The 22,479-nt window shown below is 46.6% G+C and overlaps 1 protein-coding gene across 1 annotated transcript in view; it reads right to left on the bottom strand.

The window, feature by feature from the left end:
* Positions 1-22,479, bottom strand: part of TTYH2 (tweety family member 2) — an 83,626-nt gene that overhangs the window by 24,021 nt on the left and 37,126 nt on the right. The window contains exons 3-4 of the mRNA XM_063120084.1: positions 12,157-12,268; positions 7,203-7,423 (exon numbers count right to left, since the gene is read on the bottom strand). Coding sequence (XP_062976154.1) covers positions 7,203-7,423; positions 12,157-12,268 — 333 coding nt within the window. The remainder of the gene's footprint in view (positions 1-7,202; positions 7,424-12,156; positions 12,269-22,479) is intronic.

The raw sequence follows: 22,479 nt of genomic DNA, 5'->3' as shown, positions 1-22,479 counted from the left end.
CCCCTCATCTCCCGACTCCGGTTCCATGCAGGGCATGACATTACCTGGCGCCACTCCCCTCCACTGCGGAGCTCCGACCCGAGCGGGGCCGACCCGAAATTTTTGGATCGGCCCGCGGGGCGGAGCGGGGGGTCTGTGCACACCCCTAATAAACCTACGGTTTACAAAACAACGTTAAGGATGTACACTTTTTAACCAAGCACCAAAAAGCGGGGAAATTGGGAGTTAAGGCTCACAAGCCTTAACGCCACATCCTCCCTAAGGAGGCAGAAAGTACCAGTGAAATTCTCACTCTCCCAAAGCAGATAAACCATGAGGACAGGATGGAGAATAGGATATGCAGAGGTGACTGTGGGGTTGTGGAAAACTGAGGATGAACAACTTAGAGCCACCTACTTCTTTTTTTGTTTAGAGCATCCCAGGTTGGAGAAGGTAAGTGAAGGGGTGGGGTGGGGCTTGCCTAGAGCTGCTGCCGCAGTTTGTGCGGCAGTGGCGGCAGGCCCAGGCGTGGCGGCGGGAACACTTACCTGCTCTGTCGGCGGCGGGCCCGGGTTTAAATTGAGCCCCCGGCTCCACCCGGCCTAGCTTCCGGGAGGAGCCGGGGGCTCAATTTAAACCCGGGCCCGCCGCCGACGGAGCAGGTAAGTGTCCCCGCCGCCACGCCTGGGTCCGCCGCTGCCGCACAAAATGCGGTGGCGGCTCCAGGCAAGCCCCCCCCCTTTCACTTACCTGCTCCTTCAGCGGCGGGCCAGGGGTTGAACTGAGCGCCTGGCCCCAGCGGAAGCAAGGCTGCACCTGCTGCCTTGCTTCCGGGTGGAGCTGGGGGCTCAATTCAAACCCGGGCCTGCTGCCGCTGGAGCAGGTAAGGCCCCCCCTCCTGCCTGGCCCCTTACCTGGACCCGCTGCTGCTGCTGCACGAACTGCAGCGGTGGCTCCAGACAAGCCCCCCCCCACTTACCTCATCTCTTGGGGATGGGCGCAGGCCACGCTCTCCCTGCTTCTCCCCCCTCCCTCCGGGGAATCTGAGGTGCATGCGTTGCGTTATCAGATTCCCCATAGGGAAACATGGGGATTTTTTTAAAAAGAATTAAAAATTGATGGAATGGTCTTTTGAAAAAAGAAAGGCCATTCCATCAATGGGGAGGATAGCGCAACGCAATCCTACAACTGGATTGCATCGATAGGCTCCCAATTCGGAGCTATCAGTGCCCAAAAAAATGGTCGCCAACCCAGAAGCATTTCTGTGCCAGTTTGGAACAGAGATGCTTCGCCCTCCTTTGGTCATTTAATGTCACATCTTGCCCTCAATATTTCACCAATCTTCTTGAAACGTGCAGGGTATGTAAAACCAGCATTTCTTTCTGGCAGTACTCCGTTTCAGAAAGATTGGTGAAATATTTTTCATTTTAGGATGCTAGAATGACCCACCCCCAATAACTCCTTTTAACATGGTGGAATGCTTATTTTACTGAGCATCCTTAACACTGGGAACACTGCCGTGTTCCCTGAGAGAGAGAGAGAGAGAGAGAGAGAGAGAGAGAGATGCAGAAGGCAGTTTTGGATATAATGCCTAGCTAGATTTAGTGGCTTATCTGGCTTCCTAATGCAAGGTGCCCCTTGTTCTGAAGAGTCAGACACAGCCACAACAGACTGCTGCTTGCACAATGCTGTGTGTCTGTGTCATGCTGCGGTCTCCCCATCCTGCCCCACCCCAGGGCACATGAGCAAGACCTTCTCTCTCGCGGCTGGCAAAAGAGGGCCTTTTGATCCCTCCCACCCTGCAGATGCTCCAGTCCTGTTCTCAGCCAGTGCTTTTCTGCCTCATTAACACTACAGAGAAGAGGAGGAGCAAGGCCACTGGGTTTTTCCTCTGTTTTAATCACTGCTTGAAGTCAGAAAAGGCCCAATTAAAATCCCCCTGCTGTGGCTAAGAGCTGGGCACAAGCAAGCCGCAGCTCGGGGTGTACCATCGCTGCCCCGGGGGAAGAGTGCTAAATTTGGAAGGGGGGAAGAACCCACGCAATCGTCAGCAGGGAAGGGGTTCTCCAGCCTCATTTTTGGCCTCCACTGACACATTCATAACACTCACGGTCCTAGTGCAGGCAGCTTTCTGAAAGCTTGCAAGGAGGCAGCACAATTGATAAACTGGAAGGCCAACTCACTCAACCAAAAACTTCACGGTAAATTTGATGTACATTAGCACTGGCCATGCAGTGAGGCAGGTAGATACATTTCTGATGCACAGTCAGGGTTATTTTCAGACCCTTGTGAGACATCGCAGGCCACAGGGGCTGTAAATCCGTAACAGAGCAGGTGATTCACATGAAAAAGTCCTGGGTACAATCCCTGGCATCACCAGTTAAAAGGATCAGAGAGCAGCTGATGGAAAAGACCCCTGCCCAAGACCCTGGAGAACTGCTTCCAGTCAGAGTGGGCGATATTGGACCAAACAGACTGTCTGAGCTGGTATAATGCAGCTTCCTATGGACAAAAATAATTTGGCCCGGTGACCTCTTCACTGAGCAGCCACGTGCAACATGTGGCTGGGGCCTGGTCTAGGTTGCATTTATCAGCCTTTATGCCTGCAGGAGGGGCCAATCGCTATCCAAAGAGCTTTGCCACGTTCAAGCTTTTCGGCGAATGTTCTCCAGGGAAGCTCACTCTCAGTGTTCATCACGGAATAATGGACTCAAGTTAAAGGAAGCCAGATTCCAGCTGGACATCAGGAAAAACTTCCTGACTGTTAGAACAGTGAGACAATGGAATCAGTTACCTAGGGAGGTTGTGGGCTCTCCCACACTAGAGGCCTTCAAGAGGCAGCTGGACAAGCATCTGTCAGGGATGCTTTAGGGTGGATTCCTGCATTGAGCAGGGGGTTGGCCTTGTAGGCCCCTTCCAACTCTGCTATTCTATGATTCTATAAGACATGATCATGTCCCCAGTTTAGGTATACTGGGAGTGGGAAAGTGCGGCCCTCCATTTGTCTTCCTCCCCATCAGCCCTAAACAGCAGACCCAATGGTGAGGGCTGATGGGAGTTGCAGTCCAACACCATCCAAAGGCCCACACATTCCCCACCCTTAACAAATACTCCTTTCCTCCAAACAGACCAATGCCAAAGATTGCCAGTAAGACTCTGAAAGTTTTTGAAGTTTCATTTAAAAAGATTTGCTCATACTTCTGGAAGTGTAAATAATTATTAAAACACCACCATCTCAGATTCCTGTTTGCGTTTTAAAACAACCCAGCTGGAAACCGGATTTCAACAGGATTTTGAATGGCTCAGCATCTAAGAGATAACTTTGTGCTAGACAAAATTCATAGATGAAAGGCCCACGGACAGTTGCCCAGTGAGCACGGGAGGCCGGTCACGCGGACTGCACAAACCCATACCAGCTCTGAGCTGATCCCTGCACATGGCTGGACCAGCAGACATCACAACAGGCTACAAGCTTCCCATGTCCCTGGACTACAACCAAGTGCGCTGAAACAGTCCAGGAACAGAAAGCTGTCTAGACAAATCTTCTGACAGCACCTAGGGTGGCTACCATCAGCCATCTTGTAAATCTATTCCACAAACTTAGTCAACAGGAAACACCCCCTTCCAAAACTGATAACCTTTCCCCTTTACATCACGCCATGCCTCTTTTATTGAGAAAGTTCTTTTGGATCAATCAGATTAGTAGCCAAGTGCTGTTTGGGACATTCCATAGACCTTTTAGACAAGTGAGGCTATGTTGTGTTATCCTCAGGGGACCCCATGGGAGTAAAGAACAGAACTGTGTACAAGTTGGATTTTTTAGTGATTCTTATTCTGTATTATCTGGGATGTATATATCCCCAAAAACTCAACATATACAAAAAAATCGTTCATAAAATCATTCACGTTGTACAATGTTATACAAACATTAAAAGGAATGGTCAATGTGCATTAAAGTATGACACCTTGGGGCGATGTGTGTGTTAGATAAATGTGGGTTTATGTTCTTGAATTTTAAGACATTGTATATATGTGTTTATGCATTTATGTCCTGTTAATAAGTCTGTGCTTAATGAGGCCCAGCATTGGGCAAAAGGCGGGATACAAATAAATATAATAATAAATATATAATAATATGAGATACTTCGCCCCAAATTGTAATCTCATAATATGAGCCTTGTATCAATGTAAGGGTTGTCATACTTTAATGCACGTTGACCATTCCTACTAATGTTTGTTTTCTTTTCTCCAAGGCATTTAGCAATATGTAATGACCGTGGGTCTGGGTTTTTTGGGTGGGGGGAGTTGGCTCATCGTTTTTAAAGTTGTTATAGTGGTCTTAAATGTATGTGCATTTTGCTTGTTTTGTGGTTTTTAATCTTTGTATATTGTTTTTAAGTGTTTTTATCTTATGTGAACCGCCCAGAGAGCTTCGGCTATGGGGTGGTATACAAATGCAATAAATAAATAAACGTGAATGATTTTTTTGCATATGTGTACGTGAATGATTTATTTATTTATTTGCATATGTTGAGTTTTTAGGGATATATACATCCCAGATAATACAGATTAAGAAACACCCCAAAACCCCAACTTGTACACAGTTCTATTCTTTACTCCCCTGGGGTCCTCCTGTTTGTTCCTGTTTTCGCAGTGAGGGTTCCTCCCTTTTGTGTTATCCACAGTAGCAGCCTCCACTCCTTTTAATGCCGATTCCCAACTCTTCAAGGTTTAATCAATGGCCAGAGATTTGGTGGCCATAACTCCCTGCATCCACCCACCCCTGCTGCTTTACTGAATTTACCCACATTACTAACTTGGAAGACCATTCATTGAATAGCACATCCTCATAGCTGCCTACTGAGCTCTATCAGAGCATGTGCGCAGACAGCGATTCAACCTCGTGCAACAGATGCAAGAGCATTTCCAAGCCCAGAAAGTGTTCCCATGTCCAAGAGATACTGGACTTACAGGAAGAGTTTCTACCTTAGAATTATATTGACTTGGTCCACATGCTCTGATATCTGAATGGAGGGTGTGTGTTTTTTAAAGCACAACAGGGCTCCTCTGTTCAGAGCCATTGCCGGTGTGAAAGCCCAGCCCAGATGGAAGGGGCCATCTGCCTCTGCAAAACTATAGCTTGTATTCACGTGCAAAAATGTCACTGATAGGTAAACCTGATCAAAAGACACACCTTCCATTTAAAGGGTGTTGTTGAACACTGAAGGGGATACATGCAAACATATTTGTTTGGGCTTTGGCAAAACCCTGGGGCATGACAGAAAAACAGTGGGGTAGGAGGAGAAGGCGCCAGCGCTGGACCGAGAACAGGGGCAAGGCCGTGCATTAGCAAAGTCAAGTTTCCCAACTGCTTGGGTTACCATATGGAAAGGAGGACAGGGCTCCTGTATCTTCAGCAGTTGTGTAGAAAAGGGGATTTCAGCAGGTGTCATTTGTACACATGCAACACCTGGTGAAATTCCCTCTTCATCACAAGAGTTAAAGCTGTAGGAGCCCTGCTCTCTTGACCAGATACGAAAGGCAGGGCTCCGGCAGCTTTAACTGTGGTGATGAAGAGGGAATTTCACCCAGTGATGCAGGCATACAAATAACACTTACTGAAATTCCTTTTTCTGTGCAACTGTTAAAGATACAAGAGCCCTGTCCTCCTTTTCATATGGTCACCCTACCCACTGCCACAGATATCTCCCTCCACAGCATTCTTGCCTAGATAAATGCCCTGAGGGCCTGGAGACAAAGGCAGACAGCAGACCTCCACTGTCCTCCCTGTCGCTCAAACTAAGATGTGGGCATCCATTCAGAGATAATCCTACTTCCATTCATAATCAATATCCAGGCAAAAGGAGCCAGAGAGAATGGGGACAGTGATTCAGACTCTCCCCTCCGACATCCACCTTTCACTGATGAGTAATCCTTGTCTCCTGATTCTGTACTCACTGTTGCCAATGCAGATGAAAATCCTCATGTTACCACCAAGATGTGGTGAATACATTACCATTCTTTAATCACCTTCTCAAATGCAAAACGTGGCCTTGAAAAAGTGGCCTCATTTACTGCTTGCCCTTGCAGAATGGTTGAGAGGAAGCAGGGCACAGCCATTTCCCCTGGCCCACGTTGTTTTCAACCACTTCCCTGACAGGTCTCAAGGTACGTCACAAAGCTCCTAAGTCAAAACCAATTCCACAGTGGGTGGAGGTGCAAAGAAGAGAGATGAATTCCCACCTCCCCTATGAGGATGTCATGAAAAACAGGAAGCTGCCTTGTACTGAGTCAGAGCATGGGTCCATCTACCACTGGTCCATCTACTACTTACAGTGATGGAGTTCACACGACAATCGACATTCAAGGGTGAGTACAGGTTGAGTGTGGGTTATCGTTGAACCATGGGTTGTTGTGTGGTGTGAACCCAGCCATGTTAACAAACCATGGTTTGTTAATCACAAACAATGTAGTTTACAACCCAACAACAAACTCTGGGGCTGTTCACACGACACGACAGCCCACTGTGGGTTATTTAAGGCATGGTGAGGCTGCGGTGTGCACAGCCACCATTTGGAACATGCAACCCCTACCAAGGGTTGTTGTGTTATGCAAACCTGTCATGTGTGGGTTATGCGAGGGTTAAAAAGCCTTCATATAATCCATTGTCTGTCTTAGGGTTATGTGAGAGTTGTTTAACACTCACCAGGTTCACATGACATGAAAAATCCCAACTGGAGGTTGCATAAGCAGCTTGCTGCCCATGGGACCTGCAACTTATCCAAACCTGATCCGTGGCTTCTCTTTATGGGTTCTTCATGGTTAACAAACTATGGTTTGTTAGTGTGGCTGAACAACCCAGTTTAACAACAACTCACTCAACCCATACTCAACTTTTGTGTGGGTTGTCATGTTGTGTGAACTCAGCCACTGACAGGCAGCATCTCTCTAGCGTTTCAGTCAAGAGTCTATCCTGGCCCTACCCTGGAGATGCTGGGGACTGAACTGGGGACCTCCTGCATACAAAGTATGTAACTTTACCGCTGAGCAACAGCTCCTCCCAATTGTTTCATGAGCCTAAAAAGGAACCTCCTTTGTGCCTTTGAGACACTCTTGATTGGCTCACGCTGCCTCCAACAGGCCACAGCAACTTGCAAAGCAACTCTTTGATGGCTCCTGATGAGCCATGCATTGCTCCCTCTGCGACATCCATTCTCACTTACCTATAATACTCAACATAGCTGACTTCGTTGGTGATCTGGGACAGATCTACGGTGACGTCACCCCAGACAGGAAGCCCTGATAGCTGCAACACAATATTGCCCGCCATCTGCTGCATGAACTTGAGTGTCTGCACATAGTCGCCTTGGGTGGCAAAGATCTCATTCAGCCGGGCCAGGTGCTGCTCCAAAGCTACTTTCATCTGTGTAGTGGTACCAGAGACCTGCCAAGACAAGAACTAGCAAGCTGGTATCATTGAACCGCTCATATTTTCTATGAGTAAAAGTGATGGCCAAGATCAACCAAGACAGTAGCTGGGGAACACAAGCAGGATGGTGCTGCAGCACTCATGTCCTACTTGTTGGTTTCCCACTGTGTGTGAACAGGGTGCAGGACTAGAAGGACCATTGGTCTGATCGAGCTGGGCTCTTCTTATGTCCTTAGAAGATGAGTAAAGCAGCCCTGCCTTCTTCACAGTGCCCTTGTGCCCCCTAGTTTTCAGCAGTAAGACGGCATCTACCTTGTGGGTCCATTGGATTGAAAGGAAGAGCATCACTGTGGGAAAGTTTCTCCTTTGCCTTCCAAGTCAAGGTCAAGGTCAGCCTTCCCTAACCTGGTGCCCTTCAGATGTTTTGGACTTCAACTCCCATCAGCCCACAGGGCCAACGATCAGGAATGCTTAGAGTTGTAGTCCAAAACATTTGGAGGACATCAGGTTGGGGAAGGATGGTCTAGGTTCATTACTTAATTGGGAAAAACATCCCTTGCAGGAAGGCTGGCTCCCGAGACATGGCATTACGCAGAGCTAGCAGAAAAGGGGTGGGAGATTTGCTCTTTGGTTCCCTCACTCTGGTTAGTGACAACAGGGAGCAGCAGCAAAAGGTAGCTGTATTGGATGGCTTTAAAGGGGTGGTGGTGGATAAATTACTGGGGGAGAAGGCTATCAATGGCTACCAGTCCTGATGTCTATGTGCTACCTCCTTTATCAGTGGCTGGGGAACATGGGTGAGAGGGCGCTGATGCAACAAGCCCTGCGTGTGGGTCCGTGGTCAACAGCTGTTTGGCCACTGTGTGTGAACAGAGTGCTGGACTAGATGGACCAGCAGTCTGATCCAGCATGGCTCTTCTTATGTTCTTATGGTATGGCCTTCACCTGTTTGCTAAGATGATGACAGGGCTGAATGACTAGATTTGTTTAAATTGACTTGAGGGCAGGACAGACAATCATCAATCTCTTTCTTTGTGCCTCCTGCTGGCTACATCTCGCCACCTTTCCATAGCAAAGCCAAAGCAGCAAGGAAGATCCAGGCAGAGTTCTACCTAGCAACACCTCACCCCGTCAAAGTGCATTGAAGATAGACAAATCAAAGATGAACATTTTCATAAGCATGTATTTTCATCAAGAGCCTGACACACTCAAGCTGTCAGGGGTTCAAAGAGTCCAGTGTTAGCAACTCAAACATGCAGCACCAAGATGCATGGAAACAGAGGATAACGTTTGAACACACTATATCCCTAAAGTGTTTAAAATATTGCTTAGGCCGAAGCTAGACCTAAGGTTTATCCCAGGATTGTCCTGGGGTCAAACCTGTTCATCTAAGTGCCACACAGAGCATCCAGTGCTCAAGCAGGGATGAACCCGGGATGATCCTGGGTTAAACCTTAGGTCTAGCTACAGCCTTAGATTGCTGGCATGCAGAAACAACATCCAAAAGCAAACAGGCACATATCCAGGAAAATACAAATAAAAATAATAAAGTATTGTGGCAGCACAATTTCCCTAGGGAGAGAGAGGGATGGGGGGGGGGAGAAATTCCATTTTCAACCTCGTCACCTTTTGGTGCTTTTTGCTCCTGGGTGCTTCTGTTTCAGATTTTAAGGGCTACTGCCTCTTTTCAGTTGTGACTTTCTGCCAAGAATTCCTGAGGAAGCCATGGCAAGCATGGACCCAACAGCTCCATCCCCCAGGTGATAATTGGCTTTTCCCGGGCACGGTGCCATCTGAATGGCGCTAGAGTTCTGCTCTCAGCAGAACTGAGAGCAGAACTCTAGAGCAATCTCAAAGGGATTGCTAAAGCCCAGGCAGTCTGCCAGCAGAGGAGGAGGAGGTGGCCAAGAGGGCTGGCAGACTGCCTGGGCTCTAGAAATCCCTTTGAGAGGTTGCTGAAATCAGTCAGTGCAAGGTACCAGCCAAGGCAGGATGAGAAAATGAAGTGGTGATATAGAGCTGGGAGTGGTGGTGGTATAACCCTCACCCACAGCATGGATGCTTTCAGTGCTGGGCTCTCCAGCTTTCCCAACAATATTTCCTGAGCTATCTGCCTTCTCCAGACACTTGTTTCCCATTGGGTATCCCAGCCCTCTGATCTTAAACCCTTTTCGATGGCAACAGCAAAGTCAACAGTTGCTGAGCCGTGACAGTAACCAGAACCAAGGCATTTCCTGGCACTATTAAAAAAATCCATTTTCTCACAGTAGCCAGAGCAAGAGTTTCCCATCTCAGGCTTAGATTTTGGAGTTTTCCATTTCGGCAGCCAGTGCGCCCTGTGCAAAGGGGAAAGTTGCCAGCCTGGCCTATGCCCAGCAGAGATGCTGCATGATCCCGGTAATCTGTAGAGGAACACAGCTGTCTATCCAAGACCAGGCCAGTCTGAGAGGCAGATTATAGCAGCTTACAGGGAGATGTATTGATGGCTCTGAAATAGGTGGATGTATGTGTACCCAATTCTTTGCTCTAACGTACACCAAGGGCCAGGAGACAGCATTTCTAGGGAAGAGGTGCACAACCTTTTTGGCCGTCCAGGCTGCATGTGATGCTGGCTTAGGGGCCACACACACGCATACATGAGAGTGCACACATGCATGCACACCTATATACACACATGCACACAGATAGACATATACACATGCACATATACATATCAGTGCTCCTGATACAGATCACTCTTTGTGAATCTCAGGGGGAAGGAGTGGAGATTACAGGCAGTGTGTGGGGGGTGGGGTGGGGCATAATTTGGCAGCAGGGGGTCAAGGCCAGAGAACCGCCCAGAGAGCTCCGGCTATTGGGCGGTATAGAAATGTAATAAATAAATAAAGGCACCCACTGGGAGCTGGAGTAAAATTTTTGGCGGGGGGAGCACAGTTTGTGCACCCCTGCTCTAGAAGGGAAAACGAGGTGCCAAAAAGAACCCCTTCACATAAACAGGGGTCACACACAAGCTTGAAAAGGGAGTGGCTAAGACAGAGGTGAGTAAATAGTATCTCTCCAGATGATTTAGACTTCAGCTCCCAGCATTCCTGACTATTGCTCATGCTAGAAAGGGCTTCTGGGGGTTAAAGTCTAAAACGTTTGGTCATCTATTTTCTGTCCATCCCTCAGCTACGGTAAAAGGCATCTAGCTTAGGGGCTGTTACTCTTGTCTTCGACGAATGGGGTTAGACTATGGGCTTCTCTAAACAAGCTATTTATAGCACGCTCATTTCTGGCCACTCACTGAAGTTTCCGGGTCAATTGAACGACGCTGTAAATAAACAGGATGCCTCCCATGGTTCCTTCCTTATTCCATCGTAAAATAGATGAGATAAAAGCTGGAATAAACCCTTAATGGTGCGGAATCGGCAGCACTGTGCTATGGAGTTGTCGAGGAAGGGAGGAAGGACTTTAAACGGGGGGGAGAAGAGGATAAAATGCCTCCCTGCAACAAAGGGAGGCAGATCAAATCTCCATGTGTCTACTCAGAAGGAAGTCCCATTGTGTTCGATGGGGATTACTCCCAAGTAAGCGGGACGAGGGTTGTAAACTTACAGCACAATCTTACTCAGAAGTAAGTCCTGGCTTTCCTGGGGATTGTGAGGAAACAGACGAAAGCAAGACTCCCTCCCCAACTCCTTTGCACACATGCCAGGGAGGGAGGGAGGCACTCCCTCGATTCAACCAAATGCTGGGAAGCAGCAGGATCTTCCGCCTTGTCGCTCCTCTCCTCCCATGTAATCCAACTCATATCAATCGTGCCAAAGAACCAAGAAGCACAATAGTGCTGGGTAAATAATGGGATTTCCCTTAATGTAGAGACACCCTATGTCAGTGGTAAACCCAAAGAGCCAGTGTGGTGTAGTGGCCAGAGCATTGGACTGGAGGTCGGGAGATCTGGTTTCTAGTCCCCACTCAGCCATGGAAACCCACTGGGTGACTTTGGGCCAGTCACAGACTCTCAGCCCAAGCTACCTACAAGGTGGTTGTTGTGAGGATAAAATGGAGAGGAGGAGGGTTATGTGTGCCACTTTGGGTTCCTTGGAGGAAAAAATGCATGAATAAATAAATAAATAAATAAACAAACAGAACATCAGATACACTGAAGAGGCAGGGGTGTTGAGGCCTACTAGACAGAGAGGGACCCTTTTCCCAGGCACTGCTGAAGGGACTCATTCTTCTACCTTGGTTAAGGCCCACCCTCACCCTAAGCCCTGGTTTCCCCCATTGCCAGATCAGAGAAAGCAACTGAGGTACAGCTCCACTATCAGAAGGCATCAGCTGTGATGAGGAAGTACTAAGAACGGCCTTGCACCCCCAACACAGATCAAGAGGGAAGCACAAGCGCCTCAAGCTTCCTGTCCCTTCTTATCTCTGTCCCATCTGGCATAAAGTTTTCTTCATTTTCTCCAGCAGAAACCACACATGCTCCCAAAGCAGTGCGGCCTGCACATCCAGGCAGAACAGACGCACAAGTCCTATTCCAGATGAAACAGAGATGAAGGAGGCTTCAACAATGGTTGCCTTGTGTGCAGCGTCCCTTGTGCTCGGGTCCAGGAAGAGACATCCCAACAGAAGCTTTTTGTTCTCTGACAGCTGCTCCCAACTTCAGGCCTTCCAGAAACTCCACCAGGACCAAAATGCCTGGATGAGACGAAGGTAAAAAACAACAACAATGTATCATCTCAACCCATCAGATGTCTTACCAGTGAATCAATCCCTGAAAGGGTGTGATTAGCATTATCAAGGGCATAGATCAGCTGATAAACCCCATCGTTGGTTTCGCTGTTGCCATAGAAACCAATGCCAACAGCAGCACTATAGGGGGAAAAGAACAGAAAACAGAGAAATATAGGTTAGAAGACAAAATCAGTGTTGTTTACAGCGAGCGCCACTATCTAGCTTCACACTGATACTCACCAGGATATTCAATTTGTTGAAAGGGGAAATGGAGAATTCCTTCAGATTCCTCCCTATAAATGTAAAGTGGATGTGATGCCCAAGAAGAAGGATCCCCAAATGCTTTCTGGGAAGGGAAAGTGGGGTCCTGGTTACCAGGTGATCTCCCAGATATGCAGGGGAAAGTGTTAGTTTTCAGAGGAGACCCCATTCCCTCACAACTGACAAAAAATTGTCCCAAAAGTGTTTGCATCTTGCAAGACTCCTTCACCAACCTACATATTAGGTTACCTTACAAATATTTATCCAAAATAGAGAGTTATTCATTTTCTACCTCTTTCATAAATTGCTACAAGCTCCTAAGCTACGATTTCCATAGAGAAGCAAATTGAATATTGATATATTCCTGAGCAGGGCTCAGGCACAAGCTGTATATGAGCTTCTCTACATAAATGATTTTTTGCATGCTCATGATTGGCCATCCATGGAGGTTTGTGGGTCCTTTATATGATGCTGTCAACCTCCAGGATGTATGCTTTCCCCCAGCAATATGGAGATAATGCAGTAGTTAAAATAATCACGGGATTAATTCCACCACTAGATAGCTCTGTTTTATTGAACTGTATGGAGAGGGGAAGTTTTCAATTACAAATCATGTCATTGACGTCTAAAGCAGGCTGTAGTGAACATGGAAAGACTTGAGAGAAAAAACTCCTGGTAAGGATTTCCCCCTTAATGGAGAGACGCCCTATGCCTGACATTGGACTGTAGCAAAGCAAATGGTAGACAACTAGAGATGCCTATGAAATTCAGGCATCACTAGATGCTTTGAGGGTTTGTTTATGCTCTCTTCGAAAGAGAGATGAGTGATAGAAGCATCCACATTCTCTTCCAGGCTTCTGAAGAGCTGCCCCTGGGAAAACTAGAGCCAGGGGAAGCTAATCCACCCCCACCCCACCCAAGAGAAACGTCTTACCCCAAGGCAGGCCTTCATCCTCTAGCCTGCATTTTCCCCAGAGGCAGCTCTTCTAACCAGCCTCATAGGAAATCAATGGAGATCTTTCTCTGTTGCTTTGCTAAGAGTTGCCTGCTTTAAAGTATTGATCCTGGGAAATTTGTGCTCACATTGCCTTGGGACATTAACCGAGTTCTTCCTGATGGTTGTTGTTGTTGTTGGGGTGGGTGGGTAGAAGGTGGATTACTTCCCCATTCGCTGCAACTCCCTTTCAACTTGTGACCTAAAGGGAGATGGGAATTGGCCTCCAGGGCTACAAGCCAAATGGCCTGCACGCAAGCCCAATCCCCACCAGTGGGGCAGTGGCAAATTTTGAAGTGCAAGAACTCATCACGACTGCCCCCAAGAAGAGTCCAAAATTGCGGGCAGTGGTGTTGATCCATATGAAACAAATTAGTTTTCACCTCTTCCAGGAGAAGTTTTTTTGGAAAAGCAAATGGGTCTTAATTGCCCATTCAAGACCAAGCCAGGACAAAACACTTTGCCTCCACAATTTTCCAAATTAAAACAGGTGCATTTACTTTCCTTTATGTGAAAGGTCATGTTATATCTAACAATACACCCACACAACTTCCTTTTTTAGTGAGGAGGAGCTAAGGTGGGTGGGAGAGAACACATACATGTGTGAGAGAATGCACATGTCTGCCTGGCGGTACACATGTGTGATATTCACCCAAAGGGGGAGGGATGGGGAAGAAAATGCAAGGAATGAGCTGGTTTGCACATCATGATGAGCCATGCTGAAAACAAGCCATGGTGGGTGGCCTGCGACAGATGAGTAAGGGCTCACCGGCTTTCCCTAGTCTGTATCCCCCTTTATCCTCCCACCTGCTCCTGGCACATACCTGAGGGGGCACAACTAGTCTATACTCCTGCAGTGACGAGATTCCCCTGACCACCTTTCTTGCCTTGTGAAGCACCTGTGGTGACGTATAGATGCCCTATCTTTGGAGCAGACAGCGGAGGTGGGTGGAAGTGTTTACCTTACCTCTTAGGACAAGGTGGCTGCTAAGGGTTTTTTCTTTCTTTCTTTAACACTTTAAAAAAACCTTCCTTGGCTCTCCTCACAGCCCATTCTTCTTCCTGAGGTTTAGAATGAATACAAGAGGGGGGAGCTTAAATTCCCCCTCCCAGATCGCCATGGACCTGAACTGGGTGTGTGTGCGCTTACGCAGAAGTAAGTCAATAACTCATACACGCATAACTCTGCTAACGTGGCTCACAAGGGGATAAAGCTGTCAAATGAAGCTCTGAGCCGGAGGAAGAGGGGCAGAGGGCACTGCGAGGATTTTCTGCCAAGCAGCTCTGTAGCCCTTTCTGACAAAACATGCAAAAGCCATTCTGCCGGGTTCGGGCGTCATGACAAAGCCATCCTTAAAAGCAAGCCACCTTGAACCACCCAACAACAAGCCATGGGTTCTCAGGGTGGCTTCTGTATGGTTAACAAGCCACACTGAGGAAAACGTGCCAGGTTCAGAAGTCACAACAAGCCAGCCAGAAACAAACAAGGGTTACAATCTACCATGAGTTACCATGTCGTGAGAAACAGGCTGTTCCCAAAACATACTAACTCACACTCAGTGCTTCAGTGTAGGTTGTTGTTGAACTGTGGGGTAGCATGTTGTCTGTACCCAGGATGTTTTCCGTAGGGTGATTTGTTAACATGCGGTGTGGCTTGTTAACCACTCTGAACAACCCAACTACAAACCATGGGTTCTCAAGGTAGTTTGCAGTTTGTAAGCTACACTGCAGGGTTAAGAAGCCACACTGCAGGAAATGTCCTGGGTTCAGTCATCATGCTAACCCACAGTCCAGCAAACAACACACAGTTCAACAACAACCCACACTCAACCACGTGTTGTGTGAACCCAGTGAACCACCCAGAGAGCTTCAGCTATTGGGTGGTATAGAAATTAAATTAAATTAAATAAGTAGTGAATCAACTGCAAGGTAGAAAAGTTTGGCAGATGGTTGTTTTACTAAAAACACCCAAACTGGGCTATTGGTTAGAAAAGTGACAGTCTTAGAGAGGTGTGTGTATGTGTGTGATGGATAAACAACATAGGAATAGAAACACTGAATTCTACTTGTACTGTATTGTGAAAAAAGCTGCTTCCATAAGGATCAGTAGCCGATGCACTCCACTAATGAATCCTAGAAACATTAAGCTTTTAATACACGTGCCCTTAAGCAAACACATTCTTTCCAAACACATTCAGGAACTACTGGCAAACCCATGCAATACCCCCCAAATAAAGGAGTTAGTGGTGAACCCGTCACACAAACACTTTTGCAGCATGGCCTATGCCTGTACATGCAGATGTCTCTGTTCCGGACAGTTTGCTCCCTACATGATGTGTTGTAGGACTGCAGCCTTAGAGGCTAAGCTGCAGCTTTTCAGTCACACCATGAGCTTTTATTATTTATATAGCACAGGGGTGGGGAATCGCTGGTCCTCCAGTTGTTGCTGGACTACAAGACCCATAAACCCTGACCACTGGTCATGGTGGCTGGGGCTGATGGGAGTTGGAGTGCGCCAACATCTGGAGGGCAACAGATCCCCCCCACCCCCACCCCCTTAATATAACATTAGCATGCATGGATTTTCAGAGAACAACCGAACAGGTCCCTGCCTTGAGGAACTTACAATCTAAAACTGGATACAGAGAAAATGCCAGAGGAAGGGGGAAGAGAAGTCAGGGCATATTAGGTTTAATACTTGTTAAATAGGTAGATGCAAGAATGCAGGCTGCTTCCCGTAGAAAATAATTCTGGGTAGGAAAATACCCTAAAATCTGACTGGAGATCAACATTAGGGACTATATTCATGTCTATCCAATGAAAGACACATCGGCCATAGCTAGACAGGGAGAAATCCCAGGGCGACCCCCGGGATCATCCCTGTGCATTCACACGATGCACAGGGGATCCCGGGAGCAGGGAGGGATGATCCCTCCCTTGCTCCGGGATTTCGCCCTCCACTTCTAGCCTGCTTTTTCCCCGGTCCTGGGCTGATCTTAAGACTGCAGAACGTGTGGGCGGGTGTCGTGGTTTGTTCCGGCTCCTCGCGAGTAACTGTGGGGAGCCGGGAGCCAGACAAGGGCCACAGAGCTCCTCAGGAGCTCTGTGCCCATTCAGTGGTGGGGTGGGGCGAGCGGGGGAATTTTTTTTAAAATAATAATACTTACCTTCTGCACATGAGCGCTCATGCGCTCCTTCTTCTTTAAAACAAAACAAAAAAATGGTGGCTGCAATGCTGCGTGCCACATGTAGACCAGTGTGACGATCTTGCGATCAAAAAATTGTGAGATCATCATGGCAAAAAAACCTGGTCTAGCTGAGACCATCTATGCAAGCATTATGCGGGGCAATCCACAAGCAGGTTTCATGACTCCCCCCCCCCATCATGGAAGTTCTTATGAGTATGAAGAATCAGAAGTGTGACCAGTGCCAGTGCAAACACTGCAAGACAGTCAATATTGGAAGTGGAAGAAAGCCAGGGAGAACCTGCTTGCAGATTTCAGGTGTCTTGTTACAACAATCTACCAACAGTTTTCAGTAGGGGTGTGCGTGGAACCCCCGCTCCGCCCGGCGGGCCGATCCGAAAATTTCGGGTTGGCCCGCGCCGCGCCGCTCCGCCCCTCTCTGCCCATACTCCGCTCCTCTTCGCCGTGGCGCTCCGGCTCCGAATCGGAGCTCCGCAGTGGAGGGGAGTGGCTCCAGGTAAGGCCGGGAGAGGAGGGTGGGAGGTTTACCGGGCCCTGCCGCCATCGCCGCCCATGTGGCGACGGCGGCAGAGCCTGGTAAGGGACCAGGGGGGGGGCCTTACCTGCCTCCGTCCGCGGTCCGTCGGCGTCTTCAATTGAGCCCGCGGTTCAACCAGGAAGTCTGGGCCGCAAGACTTCCTGGTTGAACCGCGGGCTCAATTGAAGACGCCGACGGACCGCGGACGGAGGCAGGTAAGGGAGAGGAGGGCGGGTGTGTGTGTGTTACCGGGCCCTGCCTCTGTCGCCGCATGGGCGACAGCGACAGCGGCAGGGCCCAGTAAACCCCACTTACCTTTCCGGCGGAGCTCCGGATCGAGGCGAAGGATCCGCCTTCACCTCGATCCTCTTCGCCATGCTCCGCCAGCCCCCCAATCCTCTTCGCCTCCGCCTTAAGGGCAGGCGAAGCCCCCCGCTCCGCTTCTAATTCGCTGGTCCGATTAGAAGCGGAGCATCCCTAGTTTTCAGACCCAAACAGAGAAGAGATGCAACTTCATTCTGAGGATGCTTAAGCCACTGGAAGCAGCTGACAAGGAAATGACCATTTCTTATTTCTAAGTAAAAGAACTTTGCCAGTTGACAACTAAAACATCCCCTTTTTTTCAGGGCTGGGGTGGGGAAGAGGTCAGGAAGTGACCATTATACCGTAGAATGGAGGGAGAGGAACACTCCAGTTCCAGCCAGAGAATGGCTGCCGTGAAGGTGCTGACAGAGAGTTTCTCCTCTCTGGCCCTTTAGGACACTGGTACCCTCACCCACCCCACCGCTAGATGACCCACAACAAAACGTCGCCAACCTGGTTTCATTCCCCTCCAATTCTAGGGCTTAAAAGGATGCTACAAGCTAGCAACACACTGAATTGTAAGCCTGTTCTCTCCCAAATGCAGAGAGATTTAGGCCAAAAGGCAAAACAAACAAAAAAACCCGGACTAAGCAGATTATGAGAGTCTGTCGAAAGAAATACTGTTCTGGATTAAATCTGCTTCTTGGGTAAGCCTCAGGCTAAGGAGTGCACTCAGACCAAAGACTTCCAGGTTCTCTGGGGAAGTTCAATAGGGGCCAAGGAGACCGCGTCTCTCTTGCCAGAGCAATGACATGCTCTTTGGGGAAGGGGGGGGGGCTTCCCCATAGTTCACATGGCATTCATTCATTCATAATAACAAACATGCTTTGGTTTTGTATGGGCATTTGTTACAGCAGGAGTGGGGAGCCAGATGTTGTTGCACTTCAACTTCCATCAGCTACACCCAACATGGCCAAGGGTCAGGGAAAATGGGAAAGTGATTTATTTTGATGTATATACACTGGGCCTGTTCAGACAACATGCTAAGCCATGCTTAGGCCTCTAACCCTTTTGCAGCAAATGGTTAGTGTGCATGTTTAAAATGTGGTTATGTAGCCACCATGGCTTCACACGACATGCTAAGCCATAATGCTTAGCGTAAAATGCTTACCCACCATGTCTCAGCATGTCATCTGAACAGGGTCACTGACACACACAGGGAGACATGGTTTACAAATATTGATCCCTGTTGAATGTTTGCAGTACACCTCTATGGTAGGGTCACTTGCGTCACTGAATATAGAGCTTAAGAAAAACAAGAGGGATGTAAAAGATATCAGTGCCATGTGGAGTGTATCTGTTTAAGGTTTCCAGCCATTCCATTCTCCAACAATCAGTCTGCATTTTGTCCCCACTGACCGTTTTGAGGGGGTATGTTCTGCACCAGTGGTATTTCAGTCCCATCAGAATTATGAGAATGTACAGGTCATATCACTGGTCCTGCTATCATTATGCAGCTGAGTTCATGAATAAACATAGGCTTTGCAATAACAACAAGCCCTCTTGGAACACAATGGAGAAAGTGCTAGAAGAAGTGCTGAAAGAGAGGACAGTTCTTTCCGCAAAGATTGCCCTTTTGAATGATCCAATGGAAGCCCATTCTCATAAAGAACAGAAATGTGATGACCAGTTGGTCATTAGTGGCTCAAATTTCAGCAGCACAATACCGGACAACTACCACAATTCCATCTGTGAAAGAATGACTCCAGGAAACAAAGTTTGTTATGAATAAGGCTGCTGGAATTATATATGCTTATTTTGGTAGATTTACAGTGCAGTCCTTATCCAGGCATGTCTACTCAGAAGAAACTCCCATTGAGTTCAATGGGGCTTACTCTCAGGTATGTGTATTAAGATTGCAGCCTTAATACAGTTCGGTTATTTGTGTATGATTGGAACCTGTTTGTGGATTATTGGAAAAATGAGGCTCAAGCAAGAGAACATAAAGATGCAAATACTGACTAAGCTATCATTTGTGCTGATTTTTCTGGAGGGTATGACTAGGACAAAGCATTGGATTTGGAGAAGTGTCATTTTTCTGTTTTATAGTTTTCCACTCTTTTTTAGTATGGCCTATTTAACCGTGTAACATTATGGTATTTTGTATTATGTACGTAAGTAAGTAAGTAAGTAAGTAAGTAAGAAAGAAAAGAACATAGGCTTTTGGAAAGATAAGCCTGAGACAGGCACTGAAAATGGAAAACTGTGTGAATGGCATTCATTAATAACTGCTTAGGAGAAGACTGTCAGAAGGCTAGTTGTGGAGAATGAGACTCCTACTCACACATCCTTGCTGCACTAGCCAATAAAAATACTTCCTACTGGCCAGTTTTCTTCCACTAGCTTTTTAATGAAACCCCTGTTTTGAATGGAGCCTGAGGCTTATACACTGGTGTGCATTTCTCCAATTCTAGAGACCTACGAGGCAATGCTCAGCTTTTACTGTCTTTATCTCAATTAAACACGGAAGGCCAACTCTGTCATTATGGTCCCCATGTGGATGGCTGCCAATAATGTTTGCACACAGAGGTGGCAGCATGAGATCACTCACCATGTGCACTAGAAATATTGTGGGAGGCTTCCAGGGCAGTACCCAAATGCTATCAAGGATGTGCAGCACTGGCATGGAAACCCTCGACACAGCAAGGCTCATTCATGTGTTCTGACATGTCTCACATGTTATGGCCTCTAAGCAGAGCTGCCTACATGCAGAAGCTTTTTTTTTTTTTTAGTGGTCAGGGCAGGCATGGTATTTCTCCATGGCCATTTTAACCAGAGTAAAAACTTAGGTTCTCCCAACCACCTGGGGAAAAAAATCCACCAGCCCCATTTTAAAGCATTTAACACTTCCCATTTTAATATTGCTGTATCCATACATGTCACATGACTGTTTACAATTTGTGCAATTTGTTCAGATTGCAATGGTATAAAATTAGAGCTATAGATCAAACCCAGGGTTGTGCACAATAAACAACTGACAGAAGTGTGGCTGCAGCCTGTATACTTTGGGGCTTGCTGTTGTTTTTGTTAAGTAAGACATTACTCAGAGCACTTGTGACAGTTCTGAAAATTCAAACTACCGGGCAATGCAGCATTCTCTCTGCTGTCACTTTTAGAGCTCCATTTGCAAATGCTTACCAGTAGCCTTCAGGGGTTCTGTTATCTCTCTTGCTTCAGCTACATTTTGAAAATAATAATAATCCCCCTTATATGGCTTGCCTCTCCATTCACTTTCTCTTTGCCCTTTCTGCATCTAAAAGCTATTTCCTACATGGCGGTTGGTACTCCCAAGTAAAAAAGAAAGAAAGATGCTTTTACACTTCCATTCATAAATTGTAACGTTTCTGGGGGTAGGGGTTCTCCTCCCTAGTTTTCACTTAAGAGGATGCAGCTTCCAATTAGGAAGGGAGGATTCAATTTCCCAGATCTTGGTTTACATCATAAGGCTTATGTGTTATCTCGTACCAATGAAAGGAAGGTATCTTTTTTATTTGACATATCTCCATGAGTAGTTTTGAAGTCAAAGTATCTGACACCTCTTTTCAGCTGTTTGTGCTAAGATCTAGCCACATTAATGGATCCACTTACAACATGGCATATAACAACCCACTTTGCATGATCAAGAAGAGAACCTGGCTCTACAAGGTATGTAAAAGATTAAGATAATGGCCAGGTTCGAACAATCATGGGGGTAAAAGAAACCATCGTGGCTTCTCGCCACACCCCAGTGCAGGACCGGCATTTTCATTATTATCCATGATGCATTAGGGATTGCCGTGCCTTTGAAAACAGTGATAAGAACTCGAGGTTGCTTGCCAAGCTCACACAAAAAGAAAAAGGGAGGAATGGGATAGAAACGTTGAAAGATAGCCGAGGGAATTATTGTCATGCAATGAAAGCTAAAATAAAAATTTTTCAGGAATTTTATCAGGAATTGTACAAGGGTAAAGAAATTCAACAAGAAAAGGTGGAGGAGTATATTGGAAGGTTTATAAAGAAGGAAATAAAATCAGAATATAAGGAGTTAATGGAGTCAGTAATAACTCAAAGAGAAGTTGAAGAGGTTATTGATAAGTTAAAAGTGGGTAAATCACCAGGAGCAGATGGTTTGGGTCCAGAATATTATAAGGTCTTCAAAGATTGTTTAGTTCCAAAATTAATGGAACTTTATAATAGGATATTATCAGGAGAGAAGATACCCGAATCATGGGAACATTCAGTGATAATTCTGATCCCAAAACCAGATAAAGATTTGACTAATCCCGATTCTTATAGACCTATTTCTTTAATAAATCAGGATGCTAAAATTTTTACATCTATTATGGCCAAACGACTAAATAAATTTTTGGCAGAATATATAGGAGCAGATCAATGTGGGTTTGTGGTAGGAAGACATATGCATAACTTAGTGGGTAGAGTTTTAAATGTAATAAATGTAATAAAAAAAGCAAATATTAAGGCAGGTATTATGGCATTAGATATTTTTAAAGCTTTTGATTGTGTGAGCTGGCAGGCACTAAAGAGTATTATAGATAAATTGGGATTTGGAAATAAATTTAAAAATGTAATAGAACAGCTATATTCCCAAAATACGGCGGTAGTGGTGGTAAATGACGGACTTACTGAAAAGATACGACTAGCCAGAGGAACAAGACAAGGATGTCCGCTCTCGCCGGTCCTTTTTGTAATGGTTATGGAAGTTTTGGCGAAGGCACTAAGGGAGGATAAAGAATTAGAAGGAATTGGAGAGGTAAGGGAAATAAAGCTAAACATGTTTGCGGATGATACTTTATTGACCATTAAGAATCCATTAAGAAAATTAGAAAGAATTAAATATCAGTTGAGGGAATTTGAGGAAATTACAGGGTTAAAAATAAATTGGTCTAAATCAGAGATGATGTTGTTTAACTATACTAAGAAGGAAGAAAAGGATTGGGAATTTAAGGGAATGGAATTGAAAGTTAAGAACGAGATTAAATATTTGGGAATTAAAATTACAAAAAATCTA

The sequence above is a fragment of the Elgaria multicarinata genome, chromosome 3 (genome assembly GCF_023053635.1).
Source record: "Elgaria multicarinata webbii isolate HBS135686 ecotype San Diego chromosome 3, rElgMul1.1.pri, whole genome shotgun sequence".
NCBI lineage: Eukaryota > Metazoa > Chordata > Lepidosauria > Squamata > Anguidae > Elgaria > Elgaria multicarinata.
This window is presented reverse-complemented; position numbering and strand designations above follow the sequence as displayed.